The sequence below is a fragment of the Monodelphis domestica genome, chromosome 2 (assembly GCF_027887165.1).
Source record: "Monodelphis domestica isolate mMonDom1 chromosome 2, mMonDom1.pri, whole genome shotgun sequence".
NCBI lineage: Eukaryota > Metazoa > Chordata > Mammalia > Didelphimorphia > Didelphidae > Monodelphis > Monodelphis domestica.
Window position 1 is genome coordinate 308,579,333 of NC_077228.1, and position 25,228 is coordinate 308,604,560.

Sequence of the window (25,228 nt, forward strand, 5' to 3'; positions counted from 1 at the left end):
TTAGAGAAAAATGGAAACTTGCCACCTACTGACCAAGATTGGTAAAAATTATACTTAACAGGTGTAATTTTTGATAATCATGAAATGTCCCAAAATGATATCAGTATTTATATTATTGGGAAACCCTCTCCCCACTTCTTTTCATCCCTGCTTCTCTCCTTCCTCCCTGTCTCCCTCCACTTTCTTTGTTTGCTTTTTTCTATCTATCCTTCCTTCATTCCTTCGTTCCTTCCCTTCCTTCCTTCCTTCCTTCCTTCCTTCCTTCCTTCCTTCCTTCCTTCCTTCCTTCCTTCATTCCTTCCTTCCTTCCTTCTTCTATAATTATGTAGCCATCTTCTTTTATGACGTCTCTGGAATTTGTGTATTTCCAACTTAGCTTGTATATGTATGCATAACAGTGAATATCTGTATTTGTTTAACTTATTTTGACCCTTAGTACATAAATGAGAGGTGAGCAATTTTACCACAAAACATTAATCTTCTTTTATTGTGTGGAATTATCATTACAGCATGGCAATTATTTCCCATAAATAGGACCTTTAGCTGACTGATTAATTAGGCCCAGGGGGACATGCCATTACTAAATGATCTGTTACATCCCTTTTGTACAAATACAGAAGAGCTATTGAACCCTGACATGGCACAGACATAATTTTAACTGTATTTCCATGTTTCCTTGTCTATGTCATAATTTATTGGCAAAAATTATATTTCTAGAATTGTAAATATCAGTATAGTTTCTAATTATTTTAACACTTGGAGGTTAGTTGACATAATGCCTGAATTGATTGTTTCAAGCTTTATTATAGCTACATGATGACACTGATTTATCTTCTTCCTCATGGAAAGCACGAGTGAAATAAATCTCTCCCATTTTGGAGACAGTTCCAAGGCTGATTTGTATGAGCTGTTTTATTACAAGGTCATAATCATGCAATAGGTTTGTAAATTAAAATAAAACTAATATTGCTTTATAAAGGCATTACTAGCATATTATTCAGGCCTGATAAGACTTTTTTTTTTTTGCTAATCTGGAGAAATATAGACAGTTTTATTTAGATTCTGTCAGTGAGTAAGTTAATTAGGAAGGTTGTTAACTATTTCATTTGCAGAAACAAAGGGCCTTCCTGCCAATTGCGAAGAACACATTACTGTGAAGAGTCTGCAGGAACTTGTGATTGATTTTTGCATTCCCTTCAGGTTTCTTCCATATCCTTTATCTCTCATTCCACTGTCCTCCATGGACACACTCCCCCTTTTCCTCTGTTCTTTTCCTGTTTTATACTCCTTATCATTTTTCCTTTTCTATAATCTATCTGCCTCCATTGCCTCCTTCCATTCTTTCCCATACCTATTTCTCCCAGTCTTACATCCCTTTCTACCTTAATCCCTTTTTTTCTCTTTCTGCTATTTACTCACATTTCTCCCTCATCTGCCCCTTTCTTTTACCTGTTTCTCCAATCTGTTTTGCTCCTTCCTTTCTCTACTTCTATATTCTTCCTTTCCTCTACCTGATTTTATGAATAAAGAAACTGAGGAGTAGAGAAATTAAATCACTTACTTATTCATAGTCACAGTCATATTTACATAGTCATAGTTAGGGGAAAAAACTAATTTCCTTTCTTCCCTTCCCCTTAGTTTCTCACTTATCTCTTTCCTTCTCTCTTGATTTTACTTTGTATAATTTTGTAAATGTCTTGTTTTTCCTGATTGGGGTACATATGTCTATTTGTTCTTCTCTCTTCTCATTTCCTCAGGTGAACTTCTTGAGGGAAGAAATCTTTTTTTTCCTTCTGCTTTAGTCTTAATATTGTTAGTGAAGTAGTCCCAATAAGGGAAGATAATAAAATTGAAGAAGATAAAGCAGATCAACCGCTTCCTGCATTTTTAGGGAACAGATTCAGTCACCCTGCACCAAGGAGGTAAAGCCGTTTATGCAGGTACAGACTAGACTAGGGATGAAAATTAGGAAGGTCAAGAAACAAAGGAACTTCAAGAATATCAAAGAGGTCAGGATGGAATGCAAAGTATCTTATTGCTAACTAGGGATAAGAAATTAAGTACATGTGAAAATAAACAACCTCTGAATAACCAGAGGATTGTCTACTCATCACTGACTTCACATACCTGTTTTTGTGATAAGGTTTGTTTGATTGTCAAATAAGAACCTGTATGTGAAAGGAAATAACTCTGTATCTTGTAACGTATATAAACTACCCTATAATGTCAGTCTGATGCAGCTTCCACTAGGGAAGGCTGACCCAGCTGGTAGATTCTTTATTAATCAATAAATAATGGTTTCTATAATTTGAATTTTTGGTGTTTGGACTCACTTTATGAAGTGCCCCACTTCATTAGCACCTAATCCAGTGATATATAGGAAGTATTTAATACATCTTCACTGAGTTGAACACTTATAGAAATTTGCAATTACTAAGATCAAGAAAAGGCATAAAAGTCACACATCAGGAATGATAAAAAGTAAATTCACAAAATTTAGAGTTAGGAAGAAATTTAGAGATAATTTAGTTTAAACACTCCTATTAAAGATGAAAAAACTGATCCCACAGGATCATATACATAAGAAACAATGGCACTAAAATTCAAACAAAAGTCTTCTGAGTCCAAACTCAGTGTAACTCATAGGACTTTGATCTCATTTTGGTTTTTTATACTAATGTTTCTTTCTAATTCATGTTTGCAGCCAGACTGTGATCAGGACATTCAAAGCCACATTCTCTAGCACACAGCATCAATGGATCAAGGAGTGATGGGGTCCTTCCTACTAGTGAGAGAAGGGCTAGTAGAATAATTCTAACAGAACATCTGGTAAATTCTTGACTTCTTTAGAAAAAAGGGAAAACAATGAGGCAAATATCTACAGTTGGATTTCATTCTAACCGATAAAAACCTGCTCAGTATCGTGGAAGTAATAAGAATCTCAGAGTCACTATGTCACTTTTGTGCATATAGCAGTGAAGGAAGGGAATAGTGGCCAATGAGACATATGCCCTAGATTTAAGGAAAATATTGAAAAATATTTAAAGAACAAATATACATAGATATGAATCATGACTTTGGATGTTACAGGTAAAGAAGGATGAAAAATTGCAAAAAAAAAAGAGGAAATTATGAGAACCTGATCATAAATAACCTTGGTGGAGAAATACGATACCTTTTTAAGTGTATCCACAGAGATTTCTCTGATGATTTAAAGTTTTCTCAATACACACACAATTGAAAGAAAGGTATGTAACCAAGGATAGTATATTGGGTAGGATAGGAAAAGAATACAATGGTTAGTGTCAGGGTAATTCTTTTAATGAGATAAGAGATGTAATGAATGTTGAAGGTAAAGGAAAGCATATTTTTAATTTCCTTTTCCAGCCCTGCCAAAACAAAAAAAAAAAACACCCCCCCCAAAAAAACAAACAAACAAACAAAAAAAACCGGACTAACAGGTCAAATATCCCATGTATTTATTTTTCCTTCAAAATGATTTTATTAAATTATTTTCTTCAAAATTATATTTAATGTACTCCTTTATGTTCCTAAAATAAGACTCTCTCTCTTTCAAGTCTGAGCATTTTAAAATGCATGTTCTGCATACTTGGGATGCTGTCTTCTATCACTTAAGCAATATGGCTACCTACGCTTATTTTAATTTCAGTTAAAATCCCATTTTCTAGAGGAAGGCTTTCTCTCTGTCGTATATCCAATATGTTGATTATTTCCAATTTATCCTGTGCCAAATTGTTTATACCTAATTTTTTGCACGTTGTCTTCCTTGATTTTAATACCTTGAGAAAAAGGACTTTCTTATTTTAGCTTTTTTTTAATATTCCCAGAATTTAATATTCCAAGAATGAAACATTTCATGGACAGATTAGGTGCTTTTAAAAAAATATTGACTTAATGACTTTATTTTTTGACTAAATAAATTATGTTGATAGAATTTATTTCAAGTTTAAGTATGAAACATACATGCACTCAAATTGAATTCTCCCCAGTACACAATCTTTAAAATAGTACAGGAAAGAGTAGTTGCAACTGCTAATTTAATCAGCTTTCCACTTTGGCAATCTTCTGTTAAAAGCAAAGTTCTGGTTAGATGTTCCATAATTGGTAACAATGTTGTCTCCTCTCTTTGATCTGAATTAATTTGCTATTTAAAGTTGCCTCCACTCATTTAGTTGTGAATACTTCATGTAGAACTTATTGTATTTGAATTCTTCTTGTTTGTCATGCCTCATTATGCAAAATAAATCAATGTAATATTGTATTATCTTTAGGCCTATTGTATTTATTTTATTTATTCCCCAAATATTAAGTGCATGATTTATAGCCATTGTTTATAAAAATAATGTTTTGACATTCATAGTAAAAGTTTTTTTTCTTATATTTTCTATAATATCTATGGAGATTAAAAAACAATAGTGAAATCACATAGTTAAAGCTTATGAACAACTTTATCTTGTATGGTATAATTCCAAGATTTTTTTCAAAATGAGGGACCAATTTACAACTTTGCTTGCAGCAAGTCATTATAGGGTATTGTTTTTTGCATCTTTTATTATCTTTTGTGATTTGATAAATAGGTGCTTTCATAGACTTGTTTTATGAAAAACTTCTATTACTATTTGAAAATTTAAGAACTTTTAAAATGAATATTATCATCTGTTTCTTTTTTGAGAATTTTTTTCATGCCTCAATTTTCTACTGGAAAGTATTTTTTATCTTAACGATTTGTGTCAATTTTATATTCTTTTTAATGTTAATGTTTTAAAAAATGTTTTCTACAAAATATGTTCTAGTCTGTATGGCCTTTTCCTTCATCTGTCTTAATTTTATTATTTATAACATTTAAAAAAATTTTAGCTAATCAATCTAGTTTGTCTCTTTATGCTCTAAGTTACTTATGCAGAGAATGAGAGGGCTATCCTATTTGGCCTTTAAGGTTCTTTCCACCTCTAAATCTATGATCTTATTCTATTAATAATAACTAAACACACTATTTTCCACTGGTGCAATCATCATGAATTAAAGGTTGATAAATTTAAGGGTCATTTATATCTCCACAACCCTTTTTGAAGGGAGAAGAGTCCTTAACAATTTTAGTAGAGCATGTAGGTAAAGAATTTTAGAGATACATGGGCTCCCATTATTATTTTAGAATGGGGAAACTAATTTTAAAATATTGTCAAAAACCCACCCATGAGAGGTGTCCCCCATGCCTGGAATGTTTTCTCTTTTACATTTCTATCTATTCTCTTCTTTGGCATCCTTTAAATCTCTACTAAAATTCCATCTTTTAGAGGAGACCTTTTCCAACTCCCTCTTAATTCTAGTCATGCCATTGTTAATTATTTCCTTTTTATCCTGTATATAACTTAGTATGCCTTGTACAGATATATAGTTTTGACATTGGCTCTGTACCCCAGAAACCCAGGTGAACTATTATCAGGGAAACTCCCTTCCTTTGCTTCCTCCTGACTCTGAATTTAGAAACACCAGATGACCCCACCCAGGGTCCTGAGATGTTTATCTTCTTTTGTCCTCTAGATTTAAGATGGACAAAGAGATGAATCTTTATGCCTCCAGGCAGACCTCAGTCAGATGACCACCCCACTCCACCAAATGCCTGAGGGACTAACACTATAAATCAAGTCCCCACCAGGGCATGGAATCTCTTGTAAAAAGGCATAAAAACCTCAGAACTGATGTCATCTGGGGGACAGCTTCTTCATCCATGCTGTCCCCATGGAGGAACAGCCTTTCCATTCATGCTGTCCTCCCAAGGAACTGCTCCCCATCTTGCTGTTCCACCTTGCTCTCCTCCTGGCCACTTTCAACATCACTTTCTAAATTAATAAATCTCATTTGTTTTTAAGCTAAGTTTTGGAGTCTTGCATGTTTGCAAAAGGCATCCTTCCCGAACCCCAAGGGTATCCTTTCCAGCCAATAACAGTTTGTGTGTCTCCTCCAATAGATTGACAGCTCCTTGAAAACAGATTGTCTTTTCCTCTTTTTTTGTATCCCCAGTATTTAGCACAGTGCATGGCATATAATAGGCACTTAACAAATGCTTATTAATTTATTAAAGTGGTAAAAAGTTTAGGTTAAGTCGGTTGTAGGATTATAAATTTAGAGTTGGGAGAGACATTGGAGGCCAATAAAAGCAAACCCTGCTTCCTCCTCTACTTTAACCAGAAGAAAAGTTGAGACCCTGAGAAGCTAAATACATTACTTAGGATCACATAAGTAACTGAAATAGGGTTTCAACCAAAGTCTTTTAAGCTCTGAATTCATTCTGCCTCAGTACTTCTCATAATCGTGGTAAGGGAAAGGAACATACAGATATGACAAACATCTCTAAGGTTAAAAAAAGGTGGGAGGGAATCTGGTGACTGCCGGGAAGGAGGAGGAAGAGGGATTCATCTGCATTATTCTTGTTCCCTTCAACAGCCAGAATTAATTCCCAGGCTCAGTCTGTTTCGAAGTTTGCACTTGATCTGCAGGCATCCCTAAGTTTCTCTTTCCTGTTTGATGGATGACTCCAACTATCAGCTTATGTAAAAGTAATGATGACTAACATGTCTTTTATAGTAGGAATGACTGCTATAGATCAGATTAACAACTCTAAAAATGTCCCTAGACTATCTTTGATGACTCAGGATGCCTCTAGAGAAATATTTTTTTTTCCCTTCAGTTTCCTATCATTATGGCTTCATAATTTTAGAATTAATTGAAATAACCACAAATTTCAAACACATGTACACTTCAAGGATAAGTACTTGAAGTTGTACCATAATGAATCTTAAATTAAATAATTAAAAATATTCAGCAAATATATCAATGAGTATTTATTAAGATCTATCATATATGAAGCATTGAGTATTGAAAGGCAAAAATAAACTGCCTCTGTTCCTTTAGGTATTATTGTCCCATTTCAAAGATGGAGAAACAGAGGCTTTAATAGATTCCTTGAACACAATCAAATAGCTATTGGATATTAAATGCAGAATTCAAACCTGGATCTTTTCCTATAACAAATCTAGCACTCTTAGATCACTTTAGTTTAAAACTTAATTTTAGGGATGAAAAATCTGAGAACTAGAAAAGCTAGGGGACTTGACTATAATCATGTAACTATTAATGTCAAAGTGGGAACTTACACTATATATTACAATATTATATAATAATAGAGGTCCTGGAACTAAGAAGTCATTGATTCAAATCATAACTTTGACATTAACTAGTTGTGATACTAAATAAGTTCTTTAACCTTTTGGGTCTCAGTTTTATCATCTATAAAATTAAGATTTAAATGAGATGACTGAGATTAATGAATTCAGAGTCAAGAGAGATCTGGATTTGAACTCTGCCTTTGATATTTAGTCTCTGTCTGACAGTGGGCAAAGAGCCTTTAGGGTTTCACTGTCCTCATCTCTAAAACAGGATAATAATACCTAAAGCACCAACCTGAAAGTGTTCAAGTGAATAAAGTATTCAGTATGCCTATGAATATTTATTGTATTTAAACTGCATATTGTGTTTTTCAAATGATCATGCAAAACAAAGGAAAATTCTGACTACTATGAACTACATTTCTGTTAAAATAAATCCAAATGCTTTCATTGTATTGTTTATGCATACAAGAGTCAGTAAATGGCATGAAAATACAAGTTGTAGGATAATGGATGAAAAATATCCCAAATTCTATAATCTATTGTAAATTCAATCTCATGCTTGACTATAATCTTGAGACACAACAGAATTGGATTATAAAATGAGGGTGAGTTACTTTACAGGGAATACTGCCACTTAAATGAATAAGACAAGCTATTATATACTTAATGTAATATGTTTTATTATATTATCTGATTATTACAATGTCTCATACTTGAGTCTCCACAGCAAGTTTCTTTCTTTTTCTTTCTTTTTTTTTTGTGAAACGGTCACCTATCGTAGAAGTATTTACATTTTAAAAAATGTACTTTTAATCACAACATACAGATATTATATGATTCTGAATTTAATTTTCTTGACTCTGTGTTGTTTTTTTGGCTCAAATCAGATTTCCCTTCATTCTGAGATGAGAGAAAACTGATTTCCAATTAACAAATTATTTCCTTTGGAGAGAATTCAACACCATAAGATAAAATCATAAATTTAGAACTGCAAGGGTCCCCTGAGGTCATCCAGTTTGATACAATTTTTTAGAAAAGGAAACTGATAGCCCAGATAGGTAAAGGAACTTGTACAAAGACATAAGCATAGAAAGTGGCAAAATTCTAACATAGTTCCTCTGACTCAAAATTTAGGGCTATTTCTACCCCACCCAAGTTTTTAAATATTTAACTTTATTGATGTCATGTTCCTGTATCAGAGACAAAATGAAAACTTTGCTTTAGTCAACTTCCTCAAGAAAACGAGCTGCCAAGTAAACTGTAATCCTAAATCTGTGAAAGAAAGCTTTTCTAATAAACTCCCTTTTCCTGCCTTCCCCCGGCCCCATAGATGGCACAGAAGACAAAAAATAAAAAAGATGAACATCAGAATCTCTTGCATCTGTTGTCAACTTTAGGTTTCATTAAAATGTCATTCATTTGAGCTGCCTCTTGAGTAGTCTTTTAAAGGAGGACCCGTTTTCATCTGTTTGAAAAAATTGAGAGCTAATGATATCTTACAAGGCAATTGGGAATTAATTAAAGTTGTTATACTTTCTGAACTTCAGGTGAACCTTTTGTAGGGATGTCAGCTCATGAACTTCCCTTACAATCACTATTTGGGGATGGGTATAATTACTCGATTTGGGGACCTGCAAAATTCTACTTTATAAGTTACACACATCTATATTCACCTGCTTTGAGCATTAGCTTGAAAAGTAACTCTCTAGAAAGATGTTATCATATTTGTTTTTTTTTTCTAATTTCCTTTTATAAATATCCTATTAACTAAAGAAGTTTTATGGGCATCTTGTACTTATGACTTTAGATGTAGCATACTTTAGAAATTTCAAGAGAACAATATACATATTCTATGAAAGTTAGAGGAAAAGAAACAACAACCTTTGCTTATGCTATTGCCTATTATTTCTGTGATCCCCTATTGTCCTTTCCAAAACCAATATTTCCTTCAAGGTCCAAATTAGGCCTTTTTACTTATAAGGAGATTCATCCTTACCAACTTATTTAGTATGTGTGAATTTTAAATCTCCATCTTGCTTGGTCTGACACCCAAAATTGTGCACACCCACGCTACATAGGCATGTGCTAGTCAATGACAAATCAGAAATAACTAACTGTGCACCTGGGCTGCCCTAAGCCAAGCTTGAGCCACCATCGGCACTTGTGAGGCACAGGAAGTGAGGTAGGGAACAGCCTCTGGAATTTGCTCACTTCCTGTGCAGAGAGCTAGGCTCCAGTTGGTGCTAGGAGCTGGAGCAGAGAGGAGGCCCACAGACTGCTTTCCTTCGGATCGGTCACGTGAGTCAAGGACTGATTCTCCTTTCTACCTTGGCCTTCGGGCCTAAACTCCCTCTGGCTCTCCCAGAAGGTTGAGTTAACTTTTTTCCTTTACCCCTTCTTTCCTTCTCTCCCTCTCCTTCTTTCTTACTCCCATTGTCATTAAACCATCATAATCTCCATTCTGACTTGAGTGTTTCATTTTAGGAATTTCATAAGTAAATTCCTTGGCGACCATAAATTAGTATTATAACAATCTTCAAAAGTAATTTCACTATAACATATGTTACCTTGAATTGAACTCATATTTTTATCCAAAAGGGAGCAGCTAGATGCAACAGTGGATAGAGAGTCGGGCCAGGAGTTAGGAAGATGCGAGTTCAAATTTTATGGCAGACTGGGCTCTCATTTCAGTGAGAAAAAAACCTTTTAATACCTTCCTAATTAGTTATCTGGAACAGCTATGGTACAAAGTGTCCAGATTGGCCAGTCTGGAATCAGCAAGATTTATTTTCTTGAGGTCAGCCATGAACTCAAAACACTTACTTGCTGTGGTACCCTGGGCAAGTCACTTAACCCTATTTGTCTCAGTTCCTCATCTGTAAAATAAACTGTAGAACAAAATGGCAAACCAATTGCCAAGAAAACCCCAAAAAGGTCCGGAAGAGTCAGATGCAACTGAAATGATTAGACAACAATTTTATGCAAATCTTTGAAAGTTTCCTCACCCCACACATTCCTCTGACTTAATGGCTATTATTATTATGGTGATAGACCTCTAAGTTAGGTTAGTGCTATTCTGAGGAGATAAAGGTATTTTACAAGGTCACATAGATGGCACATGACAGACTAAGTGGGATGTGAACCCAGTTCCTTTGAATCCAAATTCAAATTTCTGACACACCAATGATTTTGAGTATTTAGCTTTATTGAAATCATATCCTTCTGCCAGACATAAAATGGAAGTCTAGCTTTAGTCAATGGACTCAATGAAATTAGTTCCAAAGAACTCTCAATATATTTGTAAATGCATAAAATAAAAATGCAAATGACCTCAAAGATAACTAATTAAAATAGTTAATAAAATACGTTTTTAAAAAATTCCCAGACTTCACATTAAGGACCTCTTGCTGAGTCTTACTGAATCTTGAGAAGAAAATATGGTATTTTTTAAAGGAATAACTTTCACCTTAATGGCTACAAGTTCATGCCACTAAATCTGTTTTTGAAGATAGGGAAAGATAATTAGTTACAATACTGAGCTGTGGTTTTTATCATGTTACATATAAAGGAGAAAAACTGGGTATTAGTAATGATAGCAAACAAGTTATAGTATTAACTGTGTTGTAGTTTTCCTTTCCATATATTTTTTTATATAGGTGGCATTCTGTTTCATAGGGCTTTTGTAAATAATAGTTGTAGATTTTATTAACTTTGGGGATCAAGGGAATACTTTCCTATTTGCTTTCTTGACTCCTGTCCTAGCCTGGGCTTTCCTTCAGCAGGTAAATATCTGAGGGAAAATACTAACATTTCCCCAAGTGGTATAATAGCTGTATCAAGTTTAAACAAGAAAAGGACTTCAACTATTTTTTTCTGTTTCTTCTGAATCGCAGCATTTCCTGGCATGTAGTAAACTCTCACTGAATGAGTAAATTAATACATGAATGGCTAAGGATGAAGAGAACATGGATACTGGAAATTATCCTTTACAATCTAAATTGTCTATATAAAAATAGAGCTACTTTTCATCTCTATATTCTTCTCTAAAGCATTTGCTTCTTTTTTTAGCAGTTTCTGTTTGTTCTCTAACCCCATGTCCTATACCAACTAATAATTATCAAGAATGGATTATCAAGGTCCATTGTTTTCCTTCCTTCTTTTCTGCTCAGTCCACCTTTGTCCATTTCACTATATATTGCTCATTAGGTTTCCCACCTGACAACAGGCCTGGGAAAGAGAAAACTCAAAACTTCGGGACCTTCCTCCAAAGCTATTGTAGCACTCTAAATTGTTTGCATGTTCTTCCAGACCTCTCACTTTCTTTTCTTGTAGAACATTTTCTTTGTTTTAACTTGATTTTAATAGTTCTATACTAAAAAAATATGCATACCTATGCCTCTATATGTAAACATCCACATATATGTGCATATACAGATATGTATGTATATATGTGTATAATTCCCATTAGTGTTTAAGACAAAACTGGATATTTAAATAAAATTTAAGAGATTTTATAAATTTTTACAGCAATTATATACATGTACTAGTCTATTCATTCTCTAAGATGAAAAGCCTTTATCATTAACTTAAATGATGTCAACTTTTTTTAAATTAAATAATTTGAAAGAATATAATTTTGCCCCAAACCAGAAAGCTTGGAGTACATTATCTCTTTCATATGCAAACTTCTTAAAGTTGTCCACTTTATTTGAAATTTTGATAATCATGACATTCCATTTTAAAGCTACCAACATATCTTGGTCTAACTTATCTTTTACACCCCTCACTAGTTTATGAATACATTTTGCCCAAATAAGCCTTGCCATTACTTTTTCATTTCTACCTCATATCATTTCTTCTGCTATTTCCCAGATACTTTTTCACTGGATAAGATGATGGGAATATATAATGAATAGAAAGCCAGTCTTGGAAGCAGGGAGATTTGAATCCAAGGCCTTTCTCTGACCCATCCTGCTGGTGTGATTCTGGAAAAGTTATTTATCTCTCATTGCTCTAGGACATCCTCTAAGGATGTAAATGGCCTATGTTGATTGTAGGAAATGAGTCATCTAGTAAGGAGTTCCCTATATTAATGACACCACAGTTCCAAGTACTATATTTCCCCTCAGTAATGGAACAATATATTTTCCTATATAGGCCTTATTCTTTTTCTCCATGCCTCAGACATTCTCATTAAGGATGTGAATCACATATCTGACCCATCACTCCTATCTCCATTGCCTTAATCCAGTCCAGGATTCTAAAGTGCCAATAAAATGTTCATGAATAACTAATACTAGAAGCACTGAAATTTTCATTTTCTATTTATATCAATTAATTCTCATTGTTTACTATTTCATGTCTTACTGTGAAGAAACACTCTAAATTTAGTTTTCATTTTTTCTTGGAAAAATATTTATTGCCATGTAGTACAATATTTATGCTTTCATTACAGTTTTGTGCATGGAAATGTGTTGATGATTTTTTTGAAAAAATGTAAATGAATCTCCCACCTGCCAAAAAAGCAAAACAAACAAGCCACAGCAACAACAAAATCATTATTGTACGTCCACATGTTCTGAAGGAATCAAAAGAATGATAAACCTGTGACAAGGAAATCACTTTAAAAGACTGATATATATTAATTTAAGGTCGCCAAGGAATTCAGCTATGTAATTCCTAAATGAAAACTCAAGTCAGCAGTCAACCTTTTATGGAGTTTAATTACAAACAGGAGGAAGAAAGGTATTAGAGATAGAGAGAGAGAGGGAGAGAGAAAGGGGAGAGAAGGGAATAGGGCTTAAATACCCCTTCTGTTTAGGTTGGGCCAAAAGGCCCAAGCCCTTAGATAGCTGAGGCAAAGAAAAGAGATCAGTCCCTATCACTCACGTGATCAAAATGGAGAAACAGTCTCAGGGGCCTCCACCTCCAGCTTCCTTCAGAGCAAGCTTCTCAGAGCACAACCTCTCAGAGCAAAACCTTTCCAACCAACCACCCCTAGTCCTCAGACCCCGCTATCTTTAAGAAAACCATCCAAGTTCCCTCCCCTCAGTTCTCACATCTACCAATCACTGTCCATGTCTTCCCTGTGCCAATGGTGGCTCTACCTTAACCCAGGACTGCCCAGAGGTCTGTGTCTTTGCACATGTCTGTTGAAGGTCATATTCTCAAATCATTAAATCTTGATCCTTTGCTGCGGCCTTTCCTAAATCCTGTTACCCTGAGTAGGGTGGAGATTGGAATAATTAAATTTTGATCTATGCTGCAGCCCTTCCTAAATCCTGTTAGGACTGAGTAGGGTGGAGATTGTAATTTCCAAGACCTGGTTCTGTCATTCCAAGTATCTCTATTGTATCAATTCTAAAATCAATAATGACTCAAAGAACTTCCTGTTCTATGCTTAAGCATAGGTCAAAGCCCTTTCCATTGTTCAGCAAAAGGTTTCTGTCCTAAAATAATCTTAAGAAGGGAGGAGGAGGAACCTCCCATGTCAATGGGGTTCACATTCCAATAGACTATCAGTAAGAAATTTTCCAAGTATGAAATTTCCCAATGGTGAAATTTCCAACATTTATAAGTCTAAGAAATTTTAAGGTTTACAAACCCAATAATTTTTAAGAGTCAAGAACCTTTCTTTGTCAGCAACAGACTGTATGTATCTTTTATCCGCTCTGTTTTTAACATGTAAAAACACAGGCAAGCTAACAGAGTAGGAAAATATAACAAATATTCTCTTTACTTGAAAATCTAAATTGTTCTTGTCAAATGTACTTCTCTATTCATCAAAAATAATAAGGCAATTCTTTAAGTAAAAGGTAATTTTTTTTAATATGCCTGTCTGGATTTAAAAGAAAGCCTATGTATTTGTTAATTTGACTGCAAGAAAGATTGTCAACTTTAACCCCTAATGTAATGCATTAAATAGACCAGATGATTCATAAAAGTTATAAAAGAAGCCCACACCATATATCAGATATAGGAATTAATTTTAGTATTACATTGAATTCTGAATTCCATCATTCACATAATTCAAATCTTACCTTTGTGTTTGGGTCGCGTAGCTGCTATCATAGGCTTCATAGCTCTGGTCATCATATTCACCACCATAGCCATCATCATATCCCTAAAGAAGGGGGGGAAGTCAGAGCTCAGCAAAAATTAATTTATAAGAATTTGCAATTCCATGTTAAGGAGGTAATATATGATGCCACTTGGGATTAGGCTTTTTTTTTTCACAGTGATAATAATACCTGTTATATTCCAATAATAAGAGAATGTAACTCAAATGTAGAACTATGTGAATCAAATATTATGAATTTCCTCTTCCTCCTCTTCTTCTTCCTTCTCCTTCTTCCTCCTGGTTCCCTTCAAGCCTCAGCTCAAATCCCACTTTGGGGAGAAGCCTGGCCCATGTTCCTCAATGGTAGCACCTACCCCCTGCTGGTTTCCTCCAAGATATGGAGCCTGTGGCTCATTCAAACAGAGCAGTTGTCAGGGTAATATCTATCCATCAATAAAATTCAATTATGCCTCAAATGGTTGAAATGTAACTTTTGATTTTTCTAAAATTTTAGGACACTTGAATAGCCTGAAATAGCTCTTATTTGGAGAGCAAGCCTATTTTTTTTTGACTCAAGTTGCCTCTGTTTTGGAGAATTTCACTCTTTCCTGGTTTTATTGCCTTACCCAGTCTGTAGAATTCTGTATCTCCTATAACTCCTATACCTAAAACCTAATATGTTGAAACTGGCCCAGGTCCTAACCAACTGGTAACTCTATGCTTGTGGCATCAGAGAAGCTGTTCTCCTAGGGGTTATACTATAAAATCTTTTAGGTTCTGCCTCAGAATCTTTCCATTTTCTCATCCTGAATGAGACACCACCCATCCCTTTGAAGCCTCTGGTCTTAATTCATCATGTTGATTGCGAGCCTTTTGTCTAAGATAGCCCAGCTAATTTGCCATGGTATTTTTGTTTGAAAAAAATTTTTTTTTGTTTCTATCTTTGTTTCCTTAGAGAACACTGGAAGTAGTGCCTGGAATCTACAAGATGCAAATTTGGGTTAGAAGTAAGAAAAAAAGCTTTCCAAAAGTAGAACTGGCTATCTCAGAAGATAACAAATCATGATGACTTATTATTTCATTGTTATTGTTGTTTTTTCCAACAGTAGATTGGAATAGGTATATTTTCACCTCTGGAGACCCTGGCAGAACCAAGGTTCCCCGGGTGAAAGTGTGCTCATCTCCTGAATCTTTGATCTTCTTTCTACTGCCTGAAGATCATTAAACCCAAACTCAATATACTGCTTTTATTGCCCCACCTCTAGCCCCTGTAGCCACATTCTTATCTTTCAGTTTACAAAGAGCCCAATCTTTTCCTTTCTCTTCTTGTTTTCTTCACTCCTTGCCCCACCTCAGACCAAGTGTCTAAAGTTAAACTCCTTTCCCTGTGTGAGGTAAAATGCATCCATAATACAGAACCATTTTTTAAACAACATTGGTCATTCTACTCAATGTATGAAAATCTTTAAAACTTCACATAGTGGCTGCAGTGGTCTGGGATATCTCTGCTAACATAATGGTAATCTTAGGAATACAAGGGATATGTTCTTTTGCTAACATATATTGGTGACCTAATAATCTGTAAGATGAATAAATGTTTATTGTTATTCAGTTGTGTGAACCTTAAAAAATTCCCAGACCCTACTTCATAAGTTTGGGTTAAGACCATTCTCCATTGGGACCATTCTCCATTTGGGCAGTGAAGCTACTTAGATCAGGAATGTGAGACCTCTACTGCACCATACTTAAGCATGCCTTAGGGGGAAGATAAAGTTGTAAACTCTTTTCTGAACAATGAAAAGTACTTAAACCCATACTTATAGTAAGACAAAAAGTTCTTTAAGCCATGCCTATTTTAGGACTAATACAAAAGGGTGATAAGTACCTATAAAGGTCAAGCAACTTGTGAATTTACAAGGAACAAAGAGGTGAGAAACTTACTCAGAGCTTTCCTGGTGTGAATTACTCAAAAATTTACAGCTTCTTAGGTGTGAACTAAGAATGGTCTGTCCTTTGAAAACCATCTACTGTGATTGGTAGATGTAAGAATTTAGGGGAGGTGACATAGGAGAAAATTCCCTTTAAATAGGAGCTCAGATAGAGCTGAAAGGACATTCGGATTGACATTCAGACTGAGGATTGAGCTGGTGGAGGCAGCTGAGATGATGCTGGCCTGGTGTCACTAGAATCCTTGCTTGGACAGATCTTGTGGTGAGTGATTAAGGACTGACTGATCTTTTCTCTTAGGGCTTAGGCCTGGGTTGGCTTGGGTATATTTGAATAATTGGGAATATTTCCCTGGCAACCACCTTATATTTGATTTAAAAACTATTGGCCTCAACTATTTTAATTATTACAGTTGTTATGCCATGTTCGATTCTTTGTGACCCCATGCATGATATCACTGTAAGCCCTTTGGTCTTCCATTATCTCCTGAAGTCTCTCCAAGCTCCCGTTGCTTGGAAGACTTGCTTCCATGTCACTATTTATCCGTCACATCCTCTGTCATCCCTTTCTTCTTTTGCCTTCAGACTTTTTGAACAACAGGTTCTTTTCTAAAGAGTCCTCTCTTCTTTTTAAAATATGACAAAATAGTGTTTAAAATACCTAGTGGGCATACTAAGCTTCAGCTTCCATATTTTTCCTTCTAATCATTATTCTAAATTAAGTAAATGGAGGTAACAATATTTATTCCATAGTCCTAGTAAGATTTTTGTGATTAAATAAGCCATATTAATCAGTTACTTTAATATGTGATCAAAATTCAAGAAATAATGCAGAGTCATCCCAGTGAATAATCACCGAAATAAATAAATCATTTTCACTTTTTATGTTTGCTAGGATTGTGGTTCTCAAAGGATTCACTGAAGCCCTGATATGTTCTAAGTTTTGCTAGGCATTTCATGGAACTTTCCTCCATTTCAAACTTAATATATAATTATTTACCCATATTAGCTTTATCCATATATTCAGTTCCTTTTTAGATTGTAATTATTGCTATGAACTAAATCCCTACTCCTCTAGGGAAAAAAAAAACCTTCCTGAATTACAAGGGGTTCATAGATTTAGCTATGGAAAGGACCTTAGGTACTAAATCCAACTCTTTCATTTAACATATGAGGAAAATGAAGCCCAGAGAAACTAGACTTACCCAGAGTCACAGAGAAATTTAGTCTGAATAAAGATAAGATTCCAAATCTTTTGGACTCAAGTCTAGTGCTCTATACACTATATCAGTGTGCTTCCTTGATATGTCTGAATCTATTTCAAACTGTAGTCTCTACCCTTTGGGACTCCCCTGCATTATTCCTTCCGACCTCCTGAGACTTCTACATTCCTCAGCTCCTATCCTTAAATGCAGTTTGCTGTCATACATCTTTCTGAATAGAAATTCAGAATAGTAGCTCTGTCCTTGGAGGTGCAAAACCTAAAATTTGAAACCTAAAGAAGTGCGGGAAAAAAAAAAAGAGTGAGGTTGTCAGGGAGGGAAAAGATGCTTGAGAAATCTTGAGGCTTGGGCAATGAGTCTGAAGTCCTAATTGCTTGAGAATGCCTATTTGTCACCAACTTCAACAATTCATCATGTTAAGATTCCTCACAGCAAAGGGATGAATAGCAACACATTTTGCAAATTACTTTTTCTAAGTCTTTAATAATACTCATTTATGGAGGGATCATACTAGTGCTCGAAGACCATGCTGTCTAACATTGTCCTCTTATAGAGGAGAAAATTGTATCCTAGGGAGATGGATTGTTCTATTTGGTTACCCAAGTAGTCAGTAGCAATATCAGGTATGGAATTCAAGTCCTCTTACTTTAGATTCCACACACTTTCCTCTGTTCCCCAATAGATTTAATAGATGTTCATGGAAAAATTCAATTTCTATAGTGTAAGCTATTTTTTTAAACATTTTTTTAATATTTTTTTCCTACAGAACAGAAACTATGAAGGTAACATTTTCAACTTGGCAACTCTTGCCCTAGGACTCTCAGGTCCTAATCAATAAGTACCTCATATGTGAGCCACCATCAGGCCAACTCTAGCCATGTTTCAATTTATGCTCCTATAATCTTCTTACAAGCCACTTTCCTGATATTTGAAATTCCTCTGCTTGTCCATATATTTCTAGTTCTTGAACCATAATAAAATCAATACTGCCCTTATAAATTTTGTCAGTTTATGGCTTACTCACCATCACTTTCCAAACTGGCATTCTCCTGATAATATGCATATAATCTATATAATCTTACTCTATTTTGAGGTAAACTCCTTCACATTTGTTTTTGAGTCCCTTTTGGCTAGCACAGGGATTGGCCTATAGTAAATGTTCAATAAATGCTTTTTCATTCATTCATCCAAAGTTCAATATAACCTTTTCATTTCTGAATGTGGAAGTTGACAATATGGGGGACTTCAAAGGTCTCTTTCTATTGGAACTAACCTTACCTAGTGAAATAATTGATAATAATAATAATGATGATAATAGTGGTTTTGATGATGAGATACAGAGCTGCCTTTTCAACTGTGTTCCACAGGTAGTGCTTATAGTTGGATTAGAACTGAACCCTCAATGTGGCTGGGAAAATAAAAAAATATTATAGCACTTGGTCGGCAGATGGTATGCACAGGATATCATTGTTATCCTAACTATTCAAGTATGTGGAGGATTATGGAATTTTGCTTCTACACTTGTGCTTTATTTTATTAGCAATTATTAAAAATCAACTGAGCAGAACTCTTCTTGGTGGCAACCCAGAATTTCATGAACCATAAAAAAGCAATAGTGCTATAATAGATGTTCCCAAAGTAGGAGACAAAATGGAAGGGAACAACTCAGAATGAATGACTTCTCTTTTTCCTCTAAATTAATGTGAATCAATCACCAGTCCTCAAAGGAAAGGTATGAGATAAGACTAAAATACTATATTTTCTACATTAAATGACCAATAAAAATACTATTGCATAAAGGTTAGTAATTATCTGAAGATGAACTACAAATAGTTGGATTAAAAAGGAAGAAACCCTAAGTATCACAGATAATAAAAATAACACAATATTTCTTTCCTCTAATTTTTCTCCCTCTTGTTCTTTTCTTTGGTGAGATTGAATCTTATGACCAAAGATGGTTGTGATTTATTATTATACTTGTATTAATTATCATAATTTAGTATGTTATTTATTTTTCCCCAGATTATATGCTGGTACAATTTTCAATACATTTTTCTGACATTTTGTGATGCAGGTTTTCTTTCTCCCTCCCTCCCCACTCCATTACTGAGACATTAGATAACATTATATATAAGTTATATATGTGCTTTCATGCAATACATATTTCTATGTTGTCATGTCAAAGACAACACATCATTCATACTAGAGAAAAATTCATGAAGAAATAAAGGAAAGAATGCTATACTTCAATATGGATTCACATTCAGTTTCTTCTTCTTTGGCAGTGGATAGCTTTTTTGTTATGAATCCCTTGGAGTTGTCTTAGATCCTTCCATTGCTGATACTAGTAAAATCATTCACAGTTCATCATTGTGCTTTATTACTATAACTGTGTGCAAAATGCTCCTGGTCTTTCCAGGTTTTTGGTGATCATCCTGTTCATCATTTCTCATGACAGAGTAATATCCCATGACAATCATATAATACAAATCGATCAGTCATTTGGCCAATTGATGGATAGCTCTTCATTTTCCATTTCTTTGCCACCACTAAAAAGCACTGCTAAAAATAATTTTATACAAATAGGGCCTTTCCCCTGTCTTTGACATTTTTGGGATACTGACCATGTAGAAGTTTTGCTAGGCCCAAGGGGTATGCACAGTTTTATAGTTCTTTTTATTTTCTTTTCAGAATGGTTATATCAGTTCACATATCAACCAACGGTATATTAGTGTCTCTGTTTTTCTAGATCTACTGCAATATTTATCATTCTCTCGTGCTCTGTAGCTCTTATACTGAGACCTTGCACCTCTGATTGATGAGAGTTCATCATTTCTATCTTCAACTTAAATGCACCACCTAACTACTTTCAAGTCAAGTTCATGTCATTAATTTGACCATACATCCCTCCTGGACTACCACTCAATTCCTCTATATAAGTTAAATCTCCTTACTTGAAGGTATTCTGCTTAAGGACAGGGACTGTCTTGCTAACTTACTTTTGATCTCCAAAGGTGTAACACAATGTTTGGCACATACTAAGTGTTCAGTAGATTTTGGTTTCATTCATGTAGATTCAGGATAGAATGTTTTATGTGCATAACAGAGAAGGCCAGTTTGATTAGACCACTGAGTATGGGAAGGGCCAAGTACTGAAGAGTTTTAAAAGCCAAACAAACTAATTAAGATTTTACCTTAAAAGCAATAGAAAGTCACTGGAGTTTATTGAGTAGGGAAGTAACATGGTTACATATATGCATAAGGAAAATTACTCTGATCGGTATGTGATGGATATATTGGAAGAGAAGAGTGAAAGAAGGGAGACAAATTAAAGAGCTATTGATGAGAACCTGAACCAAAGTTGTTGCTGACTAAGGAGTAAGAATGGGCTAAAGATGACAGATATTGTGGAAGCAAAAAATGCCAGGATCTGAGAACTTCTTTAATAAATGGGGGTAGGCAGTGTGAAACATAGAAGATATTGCCAAAGCAAAAAAAACTGAGAGACTGGAAGGATAGTCATACCATTAACAGAAATATGAAAGTTCAGAAGACAGGTAGATTTGGGGAGAAGTATAATGATTTCTGGATAGCTAGGTGACAAAATGGAGAGAGTGCCAAGTCCAGAGTCAGGAAAACTCATCTTTGTGGGTTTTAAGCTATCCTTAGATACTTGTGACCTATATGACCCTGGCCAAGTAACTTAACACTGTTTGCCTCAGTTTTCTCATTTGTAAAAAGATATAGAGAAGGGAATGGCAAATCACTCCAGTATCTTTACTGAAAAACCTCCAAATAAGATCACAGATATTTGTATACAACTAAAAATGATTTAACAATAAAAATTATGACTTTTGTTGTATATTGGTTGATTTTGAGGTGCTATTGGGCATCTAATTTGACAAGTACAACAGGATGCTGATTAAAAAAAACAGTAGTTTTAGGAAGAGAATGGTGGTAAATATAGAGATATAAATGTTCCTTGTATACAGATGATAATTAAAGAAAATGAATCATCCAAGTCATTTAGTAAGAGAGGATAGAAAGAAAAGATACCCTGACAAAGAGTTTAGATTATACTTAAACTTGAGGGTAAGATATGGATGATGGACCAACAAAGAAGACTTAGAAAAAAAAGGGTTAGACTACTAGCAATGGAAACAGAAGAGAATAATGTAACAAAATCCTATGAAGAGAGAGAATTAAGGAAGAGAGTACAGTTAAATATGTTAAATCCAGCAAAGATCAAAGAGAATTAGAATTGAGAAAAAGTCATGAAGTTTGGTAATTAAAAGACTGTTGGTCACATCAATAATAACAGTTTTAGTTTAAGCAATAAACCTGGAAGTCATATTTTTTAAAACTGAGAAGTTAAGTGGGAAGAGAAAAATAAGTGTAAACTACAGATGTGGTCAGCTTTTTTCCTAGGATTTTAACTGAGTAAAGAACAGGTGAGATATAGGAAAATAGCTTGAAGTGATAACGAATCTAATGAAGATTTTAAATAGATCAGTGTATGGATATTTTTGAAGTCAGCAAGAAAGAAACCAGTAGGGAAAGAGGAATTAAGGATAGGGAAAGATTAATTGAAGCAATTTGCTGATAAGAGATGGGAAGAGATGAGATCAAGGGACTATGTAGGGAGTTGGCCTTGACAAAGGGGAAGGATTACTTCATTGTAAGAGGATGAGGGAAAGGAGAAGGGAATAGGTTGTGATGGCAAGAGGTTTTCAGATGCAGAGAAAGGGAGAAGGAACATCCAGCAAAAGTACTTTAATTTCTGGGGAGAAAGGGATGGAATTGGAATAAACATTTAAGTAGCACCTACTATATACCAAGCTTACTGAATGCTTTTATCAATAACCTGTACTTTTATCTTTAGAACAACCCTGGGAGGCAGGTGCATTTTACTGCTAAAAAACATAAAGCAGACATTATGTGATGTGCCTAGAGTCACACGGCTATTAAGTATCTGAGGCTGGATTTGAACTTTGGTCTCTCTTAACTATAGACCCAACACTCTTGTGTACTATGAGTTGTCTTCAGGAAGAAGAAAAATATCTCCTTGGAAAAATTAGAAATAATGTTCTACTCAGGCGAGAGGCTGGAGGAAAAGGTGTTATATATAAAAGGAGATTTTAGGAAAGGAGTGTTTGGAACAGCCTCAGTATAGAAGTCAATAGAGAATCAAATTTAATACCCAGGCAAATTCAAGATTTTGTAACTAAATAGGATACATAAGTCTTTTTATTTATGATAACAAATAGAAATATACAAGATACACACCCACATATACATATCTTCATTCATACATATATATGTGCATACACACACACACACATATATGCCTACAGATAGTGGTTAAACACAATGTAATGGCAGAGAAAGTGGGTGTGGTAAATTAAATATACATTGGCAAACCAGCATCCTACAATTCTATGCAGTGTTTTTAGGTATTCTGAATAATTAACAAGAAAAATATAATGAAGTTTATTTCAAAGCATAGCCATATGTATAATAGCATATAACTCTCTATATATGGTTCCCAATTTTCCACTGGAATCCTTGAAATGCCAAGTGAGTTTGACAAAGCCTGTTAAAACTCTGGGCAGAACTCTTCTTTTGGATTTATGGGAGGACTTTGACAAGAATTGACTAGTATGGGACTGAATGGATTGAATAGTATTCATATCATGGAGATTACAGCTGCTCATTGAAAATTAAAGTGTAACTCTTTCCCAAATTGCTTCTCTGTACAATATTGATAGTTTTGTTGGCTTTTGGTATATGGGAATAATAGAATGAAAATTGGTATCTCTTAAGACAAAAGAGAAAAGAAACTGTCCTTGAACTCAAGGTAGTTTAATCCCTGAACTCAAGGTATTTAAAGTCTACTGGAAGAATTGGTAGTTGATGATAAAGAAAAAAAGACATCCTTACACTGAACACATGAAAATCTTAATATAATGCTACTGATGATACAGATTTCATTCCAATATACAATGCTGACAGAACTTAGTGAGAAATTAATGGAAAAATGGTCTTACTTTACTTTGTATTTTTACATCGTTGGTCAGCTATGTTCAGCAAAATTATGCATAAAATTGAAATTAGATGGATTCATTTTTTAATTTGGCAATAGAAAATCAGAATTAAGAACTAGGGAAGATATTTTCAGATTGGACTATTAGCAATTTAGAGACTTCAATCAAATAATAACTTTCTTCCCCCATCCCCATAACCATCAAATGTTATGCACACAAGCAATTTGCATACATTGCCCTTCAACAATATTGAGAAAATGGGTCAGATTTGAATCTGAGATTTTATTTTCCTTATGATGTGAGGATAATGCTTAAGCATATGTTTGCTTTATTTTTAGTTAATCTTTTTTTAGCAATAAAATGAATAAGAATGTAAAATGTCTTTGTTTCTGATGCCTACTTGTGTCTTTCAAAACAATAATTGCTAAGTCAGTGTTTTTCTTTCTTTTTCATACATGTCACATCTTTTTTATGTACTGAAATTTTAGGAGAGTTAGTATTTTCATTATTGGTTCCTTTGATCACAACATTTTTTAAAAGGCAAAGCAGACCCAAGATTCAAAACATACTTCTTTCAACATTCAAATTGTAGGCAGGACAGAATTCCATGACAAAATAATTTATAAAATCATAACTCAATAGAAAAATTCCACTGTTCAAATAAAACTTATTATCCACATAGGACAAACTCTTAGTACTTCCACTATGTATTCACTTTCCCTATAAATGGAGATTGAAATTTAGGTCTACTTGCTCCCTCTTCTTTTGTTATTCTTGATTTGTTTTTGTCTAGATTTATAAAATAAGTTATTATGACCATAGGGGTGATCATATCCTAAACCTCCTTATTATTCATAACTATACTGTCTTTATGATCTTAGAATTCCTCTAACTGATAATTTTCTACCCTTTTATATTTTCTAAACTTATTCAGATAACTACTAGTTGAGAATGAGAAAAATCAACCCCTTTAGGGCCCTCAGACAAATCCCTAACCTCTGAATTATAGATCAGTTGCTAGTGTGCATTAGTAGAAAAAGTTTCATCACCAGAAGTTTCCCAGGCCAATGATTACATTACAGACCTAGAACCAGTTTGGATATATACACAAATGTCAAAAATATTTAGTGTAAAACTTTATACATTACATGGATTTAATCAATGTTTATTAAATTGAATTGGATTTTAACTTTCCATAACCAACAGGTCAGCTAGGTGGTGTACTGAATAGAGTGCCAGGCCTGAAGGCAGAAAGACTTTTCTTTTCAAATCTGGCCTCAGAAACTTATTATCTGTCTGATCCTGGGCAAGTCAGCTTAATCTTGTTTCCCTCAGTTTCCTCAATTATAAAATGAACTGGAGACAGAAATGGCAAACCACTTCATATCTTTGCCAGGAAAACTCCAAGTGGACCCATAAAGAGTTGGACATGACTGTAACAACTGAAGAATAATCCACCACAGACTGGGATAAGGTACAAATTCGATGTAGAGCATGTTGGAGAACTCTTTGATATAGTGGCAAGACATTCAGTGTTTTAGTAATTATTAAATTTTAAAATCCTTCATTTAGGCCATTTAATTATTCAGATGATCACAAAAACAGAGTGAGTTAAGTGACATGACTGAAACAATGGAACAGAACAACATTTTAAATACACCTCTAGTACTCTAACCATTATATGATATTGCCTTAGATATATATATGTATTAGAGGGATCCAAGAGACCAAAATTCTACTCTCTCCTACGTGATCTGATAACCTG

The 25,228-nt window shown here is 34.4% G+C and overlaps 1 protein-coding gene across 1 annotated transcript in view; it reads right to left on the reverse strand.

The window, feature by feature from the left end:
* KHDRBS2 (KH RNA binding domain containing, signal transduction associated 2) overlaps window positions 1-25,228 on the reverse strand; it is an 811,868-nt gene that overhangs the window by 40,399 nt on the left and 746,241 nt on the right. The window contains exon 7 of the mRNA XM_001364943.4: window positions 14,231-14,313. Coding sequence (XP_001364980.1) covers window positions 14,231-14,313 — 83 coding nt within the window. The remainder of the gene's footprint in view (window positions 1-14,230; window positions 14,314-25,228) is intronic.